General features: G+C 47.3%; 1 protein-coding gene across 1 annotated transcript; it reads right to left on the reverse strand.

The window, feature by feature from the left end:
- Positions 1-2,293: 2,293 nt before the first annotated feature.
- LOC138582487 (tubulin alpha-1C chain) lies at positions 2,294-7,363 on the reverse strand. The gene is made up of 4 exons (XM_069653828.1): positions 7,208-7,363; positions 4,514-4,736; positions 4,141-4,289; positions 2,294-3,369 (listed from the first exon to the last, which is right to left on the reverse strand). Exons 1-4 carry the CDS (start codon positions 7,208-7,210, stop codon positions 2,395-2,397), a joined length of 1,350 nt encoding a protein of 449 aa, XP_069509929.1. The 5' UTR covers positions 7,211-7,363; the 3' UTR covers positions 2,294-2,394.
- Between the last annotated feature and the right edge of the window lie 557 nt (positions 7,364-7,920).

Consider the following 7,920-nt stretch of genomic DNA (forward strand, 5'->3'; position numbering starts at 1 on the left):
GTAAAAAAAAAGTTGCCCTTCCCCAGAATCCAGGAATGTTGCTCTGCGTTACAAAAAACAATGGCCGATTTTCCCAAGCATTAGAGAAACGCCATAATCTTTATTTTCCGCCCACTTTAACCTCTGCCTAGGCAATGGGATTACTACAGCAGTTGTAGAAATAATAATTTTGTATTCTTGCCAATTCAGGTTTACACAAATGTTTAGATGTGGAGCGCTTGGAGTATGTGATCCAAGCACGGAAAGGGGAGCAGAGCATCAAAAAGGTTGCGTCATAGTAGGAAGGAACCCAGTGGGTATGAGGTACTTGGGAAGAAAGGGAAGCAGGTTAGTGTGAAGAGCTCTAGATATAGCCAGGCTATCCTTGGTTGCATTGCTATGATAACGGAGGCAGTCGGTACCTTGGTGGCCTGCTCAGTTCCTATCCCCTTCGCAAGTCTTCTGTCGTAACAATAAATTGCCTACAACATCTGCTGAACATAAAAAATAAAATCATGTTTAAAAAGGAGACAAAATGGATAGTGTCCAGTGCATTTCAGGCAGAACCATCCGCCGTCTGACTTTCGAAACAATTAACCAGAGCAACTGGAGAGTTAAGTGTGGATTTGGATGTTACGTTTTTCTAGAGAAAGTGCCTTGAAGGCCCTGTCTAGGGGTCGAAACACGTTTTGGCTGCTCAGTAAAGCAACTAAAATGTGTAAGAGTGGTCCATATGAGTCAATGAATCAAAAATAGTGGCATCGATATGGGTAACCGTGCGCTATTCACCACCTTCAAAATCAAAAGTAAAGATAGGATTCAAAATCGGCCGCAAGAGCCCACTCCCCACAGATCACCGACAATGATCTGAGCGAAAATTAGTATAGGAGGGATTGAAATTCTGGGAGGGCAATTTGCGCTCAGATTAAAGATTAATTTGGATACAAAATATAATAGGACAGTTTTATGAAGTCTCTGATGTGGTTTATTCCACACGTTTACAGCCGACACGTGTTCCGGGTCATTTTCAAGGCCTATTTAGTTGGTTCAATGGGGTATCACTTGGTGAGGTAAATAGTTTCTCAGAGATAGTTGAGCTACTATGTTGTAAATATTCGTGGGTCAAACACACTGGTCCATCTTCTTAAAATGGTGTTACTTAAGAGAATGCCGTCATATTGACTTATAAAGATGTTCGGTAGATTGTCTGTGGTTTGAATCCCATGGATAAATGTCTGCCATTGGTCCATGGGATTCAACCCTTAATTGTGTGCACCAGATTTGAGGCATAACTTGAATGAATTGTGTCGATATACTGGAATCCTCTATTGAATCGTACTACCGAACATCTTTATAAGTCAATATGAGGCCATTCTACTACGTAACTCCATTCTAAGAAGATGGACTAGTGAGTTTGACCCATGAATATTAACATATTACCTCAACTATCTCTGAGAAACTATTTACCTCACCAAGGGATACCCCATTGAACCAACTAAATAGGCCTTGAAAACGACCAGGAGGTCGAAACACGTGTTGGCTGTTATCTATGCACTAACGTGTGGAATAAACCACAGAGACTTCATAGAACTGTGTCATATTATATTGTGTGCAAATTAACCTTTAATCTCAGAGCAAATTGCCCTCCTGGAATTTCAATCCCTCCCATATAATGAGTCAGTGTGACTGATCAGTTATTTGAATTTTGTATAGAATAGAGCATGATATGAGCCAGTCTCCCATTGCAGTTCTGCTTGATCTTTCACTCTATTCCTAACTGTTTAGGATCCCTGTATCTTGCCATGTTCCTTTACGTTTCTTTCACAATTACTTCGTTTACATTGCTTTGCCTTTTAATCTATGCGACCGCCTCCTTCTCCTTAATGCCAGCTGGCACCTTTTTCAGCTGAAGAATTAGGAGCATTAGTACATTTTTACATAGAGTACCAGAAACCGGACTTCCACATGAGGCGTAACTATAACTGTCCAGTACACCTGACCCATCATGCCTTACATGTCTTGGATGTTTTCCAAATTACCTGTTCTATGAATTCCGATAGTGAACGCCAGAGGAGCATACTTTTGTTGAACCAGTTTGTTTGGGGAGTCAAACGTAGACCCTCGTAGATGTTTGCATCAAGCCAACTACAGGCACATTTGGTTTGTAGACTTAGACAAAATACTCTGTAGACACGATTCCCTCTGCAATACCTCTGAAACAAAGGCAAGCTTTGAAGCCTAGACGTCAATGCATGCTACCAAGAAAAAGACACCCATTTAGTACAGGCCCTAACAAGCATACTCAGAGTCCAAATTTAAAACCACACATTTATTGAGAGGTTGCAGATGAAAATTGTACAGAACAGAAAAGGCACAGAATAAAAATGGCAGCAGAAAACAGGATGGCCTAGTTCATCAGTATTCCTCCCCTTCATCCTCACCATCCATGCTGTCAGCACCCACCTCTTCATAATCTTTCTCCAAGGCGGCCATGTCTTCACGGGCCTCGGAGAACTCACCCTCCTCCATACCTTCCCCTACATACCAGTGGACAAAGGCACGCTTGGCATACATCAAGTCAAACTTGTGGTCCAGGCGTGCCCAGGCCTCAGCAATGGCCGTAGTATTGCTCAGCATGCACACGGCACGCTGCACCTTAGCCAGGTCACCACCAGGCACCACAGTAGGAGGCTGGTAGTTGATACCAACCTTGAAACCAGTTGGGCACCAGTCCACAAACTGGATGCTGCGCTTGGTCTTGATGGTTGCTATGGCAGCATTGACATCTTTGGGCACTACATCACCACGGTACAACAGGCAGCAAGCCATGTATTTACCATGGCGTGGGTCACATTTCACCATCTGGTTGGCTGGCTCAAAGCAAGCATTGGTGATCTCTGCCACAGTCAGCTGCTCATGGTAAGCTTTCTCTGCAGAGATGACTGGGGCGTAGGTGGCAAGAGGGAAGTGGATACGGGGGTAGGGCACCAAGTTGGTCTGAAACTCTGTAAGATCAACATTCAGAGCACCATCAAACCGTAAAGAGGCTGTAATGGAAGATACTATCTGGCTAATAAGCCGGTTCAAGTTGGTGTAAGTTGGGCGCTCAATGTCCAGGTTGCGGCGGCAGATGTCATAGATGGCCTCATTATCCACCATGAATGCACAGTCTGAATGCTCTAGTGTGGTATGAGTGGTCAAGATGGAGTTGTAAGGCTCAACCACAGCTGTGGAAACCTGAGGAGCAGGGTAGATCGAGAACTCAAGCTTTGACTTCTTGCCATAGTCGACAGATAGGCGCTCCATCAGCAGGGATGTGAAACCAGAGCCAGTGCCACCACCAAAGCTGTGGAAGACGAGGAACCCCTGGAGACCTGTGCACTGGTCAGCCTGGAACAAGAAATAAACATGAGTAGACATGCCAGAGCAGAGGCTGTATTACAAAAATCTTACCGATAACAGACTAAACAAAATTGGAAGACTTATGGTAAGGGGTTTATTTGGAAAACAAGTATGGATGCTGTGTGCAGTAGCTACCATTCTGAGCATGCCAGAGTGAATATGCAACAATAAACTGTATAAATCCCTAGCCAGGACCATGAATAAATGTGTCTAATGACCAATGAACACAAATTGTGTAATTTAATTTTGGAGTCGACATCGCCTTGAAGTGGCAGAGAAATCTATGCATACCCCATCTAGAATAGGGATAGGTTTTAGGATTAGAGGGAATACTTTGTGCAACCAAATTGGTAGTTTAATCACACTGGACAGTTGAGGCCATCTGCCAACTCAGCAGTAAACAGTTCATTGACCGGTGACTAAGTCACTGAGCTGAAACAGGTCCACTGCAAAGGGGAGTAATCCTGCTGCATGAAGTATTTAAAAATAAGAATACACTGTGTAGTCACCGATCAATAACGAGATACATTAAGACCAGCAGCCACACTATATGCCAGTGATGTAAGATCACATGATTACCAACAGCGCCATTAAGACCCAGACCCTAAGAGGGTACGATTTTGCCCAAGTCCTAATTTGGGAGCCTATACATTTGTCTGGTGCACCCTGCGAAGTGGTGAGAAAAAATAATAAAGCAATCCAGAGCCCACATGGGGTTGGACAGGCAAGGTTAACACAGGTGGCTGGACCACAACTCACCAGCTTACGAACACGATCAAGTACAAGGTCGATGATCTCTTTGCCGATGGTGTAGTGGCCGCGTGCATAGTTGTTGGCGGCATCTTCTTTGCCAGTGATTAGCTGCTCTGGGTGGAAAAGCTGGCGATAGGTTCCAGTACGCACTTCATCTAAAATAGGAAAAATGTATTTAAAAAAAAAAAATCGATCCAAAAACACTGATTGGGGTAATCCAGAAAGCGTGCCTAGGATAATTCGCCAACAGATTTTAAAAATCGCCCTCCACCGCTTTAGGAAGGGATTTTTTTTGTTTTAAAAAAGGAACACGGTAGGACTATCAAACCATAAAAAGACTGAAGTGCTAGCTGAATAGTGTCGTTTGGCTGTTACTCACCAATGACCGTGGGCTCCAAGTCTACGAACACAGCCCTGGGCACGTGTTTGCCAGCCCCAGTCTCACTGAAGAAGGTGTTGAAGGAGTCGTCCCCTCCCCCGATGGTCTTGTCGCTGGGCATCTGCCCGTTGGGCTGGATGCCATGTTCCAGGCAGTAAAGCTCCCAGCAGGCATTGCCGATCTGGACTCCGGCCTGGCCAACGTGGATGGAGATGCACTCACGCTATAGAGACAAAACAATAGCAGTTTTGCAGTACATTGGCCAGATTAAACAAAAGCAAACATCTTAAAATAGGAGTTGTCAAAGAAGAGGATGGGGGACATGGTTTGAACGCACGGAAGATTGTAGGACTGAATACATCAAAAGGAGCTGCCTTGATATGAAACAGAAGTGACATTGTAAATGGAGGTTCAGCAGAGGTTCAAACTAACAAGCATTCCCAAATTTGTGCGAGTACAAAATATCATTTGACTGGCTCCATTCCCATTTATCCTGGCTTCACCTTAATCACTGCACTGAATTAGTTAATCCATTATTAGCCAGTGCACACGGGCCACCACAGCACAGTCACGCGGCATGCAAACAAAGGCTGCCCAGACTTGCATCAAACCAGCAGTACAGAGCGCCACCAACCCTTTCAACAGAGGTTTTACATGCCCATTGTGAAACAGAGGCAGCCTGTGGGTGATTGCACACAGGCCAACGTGGCGCACGTCATTCGGGACGTAGTCACAGTTATGTCTCTAAACTGCGTTCTGGCACTAGTTCGGCTTCACCCATCCCAAAACGAGTACATTTAAATTCCAGTATAAATGGCGGTGGGTATGGGACTGGATAAGCATTTGACTGGGGTGTGGTTGCCAATGTTATCATTTGGAGACTGCTGCCGTGAACTCCAGTTGCCCCAATGGCACGCCTCAACATGCACTGAGCCCCATTTCACTGCATTTGCCGACTCCGCCCCTCAATTTAAAAATTGGTACTCAATATCTACGAGTGTTAGCAATCAAAGAATAACCTCGGGACAGGATTACCTAGCCAGCGGACAGCACCGCTGTCCTGGGGCTATTTAGCCCTTATGCAGAGCAGAGGTTTTTTAACGGATGGGGTCCGTTGTTAGCTCACACCTTTGATGAAATCGCCGAGCTTCTTCGTGCACGAAACTGCTTAGGTTGCGCTGGCAAATGTTTTCAATTAACATTGTAGGGTGCCTCGTGTGAGCGCCGTCTCTAGGGAATGTCACCGATAAAAGAACAGTTCGCCTAATGGTGACAAAGCACCAGCGGGAGGGGCGGGGCAGGAGGCTTATGGCAATGGTTGCAGTCCAGGCAACAACATGGGATCTTGGTTTTGCGTGAGCGCCCCCAGTGGAGAGTAATGAGATGACACTTTGGCCGGAGATGGGTAGCCTAGCTGACATCACTAATCTCCTCCCTGCAGACGGGCTGAGCTCAGCAGTTTTCCACATCTCCGAGGCTAGACACGCCTCCCGTAGCTCCGGAGATCAGCACGGATACATTCGATTAGCATTGGGCAGCTTTTACTGCAGTAACAACTCAATTCCAATTATGCAACGCCCCACAAGAACTAGACGACTTGTCTCAAGTGGGGCGCCATATAACCTCCCCCGCCGGAATATATAATGGGGATGAAAGCTGCAACCATGGGAGAGGGAGGTCATACGCGCCCCCGCCCTCATTTTTGTTGTCTGGTGGGTTCTTTTGTTGCATCGACTCAATGACGAACGCATGGGGCAGAACAGTCGCCACTGGCTATAGCACAAGCACCCATGTAGCTTTTGGCCTACGCTACCGACCAGCCATCGCTGCAAGCCCACCTGTCAGCGACACGCACACCCTCAAGACCTCTTGCACCTGCAGATGTCTCAACAGAACCCCCGCCCCTGCGCCGCAGAACCATCAACGGCAACTGCACCGCTCATAGTTGTGCTACGCCTGGCTATCTCCCACACAACATATGCTTGTCTCTTGCCCGCTGCAGCTTACCATTCAATGGTAAACACATAAGGCCACTTGCGGGTAATAACCCATCCACCGTCTACCTCCTCACTGCTCCTGCAAAAACGGAACTCTACCTCATGTTTCCAACACTATCCAATATTGTTATCAATACACAATGATAGAGATACTCCGCTTCCGCCTCCCGTTAACTCTCCCTACGTATCCACCTCGCCAGCATTTACACCTAGCTACACTGCCTCGCGCGAGTTCCTTACCACCAGCGTCTCTACGGAAACGCCCCATTCCAACCCCGCGCCCCCCATTGTCACATGCAATGAATGCTTCGGCGCCTTTCCTAGATCACCAGCGAGAACATTGGGGCGCCATACAGAACTTCAGTACCGTTACATAGAACATGCCACCATAGTGACCCCTTCTCTCGCCCTCCACACCCACGTCTCCTTCTAGCTATGCTAGGTCACACAAACACAGTGAGGTACGGATGACGGCTCGCATGCGCACTGCAGCCCTATACATCCTTGCGCAGAGCCTGACTCCCCGTGTCAGATGAGCCCACGCGCCGGGCTCCTTCCACATGTACCAGCGCCACATTGCAAAACGCGCATGCGCCGTGCGCCCTTCAGAATCCTCTGAAGTTCGCGACAGCAAAAAGAGAATACTCAGTGCCTCCCTCTCCCATCAGTGCGCGCGCCCCCTTTTCCCGGTGCTCACCATGTTGTCGACTCGTGGCTTTTGTTGGTTTTCGCGTGCGGGTGGGATGCAGCAGCTCCGGTGGGGGAGGGTGCGGGGTGGGCTACGGGGGGATCCGGACGGAGTTCTCACCGGCTGACCGTTAGGAGTCTCAGTGAGAAGAATGCGAAGTATTAGTCCAGGCGGGGATTTATATAACCTCCCGTTCGTGACATCAGCTCGGCCCTGCCCACCTGAAAGCTCATTAGATATGCCGCGCCCTGCTAAGAGGCACCCATTGGAGGAAGAGGTGGCTGGGTCCGGCCGTCGCAAATGCCCTCGTCTGGTAGAGTGGGAGGTAGGATCACCTCAGAAACGCAGCCAGGCTTGCCTTCCAAGGGGTTGGCAGTGGAGGCACCGTGTTTGGCCGTAGCCAGGATTATCGTCCCCAGACTTACTGCACACGATCATATAGCGTTTGGTAGTAGTTTTAATTATTAGCTCATTCCTTGGGTTACTTGTGCTAGACTACATTCTATTCTGTCCATAGAAATATCCACTACATTGTCCCTATACATACAAACACATTTCCACATATTTAAAAAGGGATGAAAACCCATCTGACTTGGTGGTCGTTTATGCCTTCCAGTGGTAGCAAAATCTAAAGCGAGTCGTCAATTTTTATGCTGTTATGATATGCATGTTTTCACAGCGACTGCACACACTAACAGGAAAGCCCTACTGCATGCTCCCGC

Source organism: Ambystoma mexicanum, chromosome 3q (assembly GCF_040938575.1).
Source record: "Ambystoma mexicanum isolate Mex_15411 chromosome 3q, UKY_AmexF1_1, whole genome shotgun sequence".
Lineage (NCBI taxonomy): Eukaryota > Metazoa > Chordata > Amphibia > Caudata > Ambystomatidae > Ambystoma > Ambystoma mexicanum.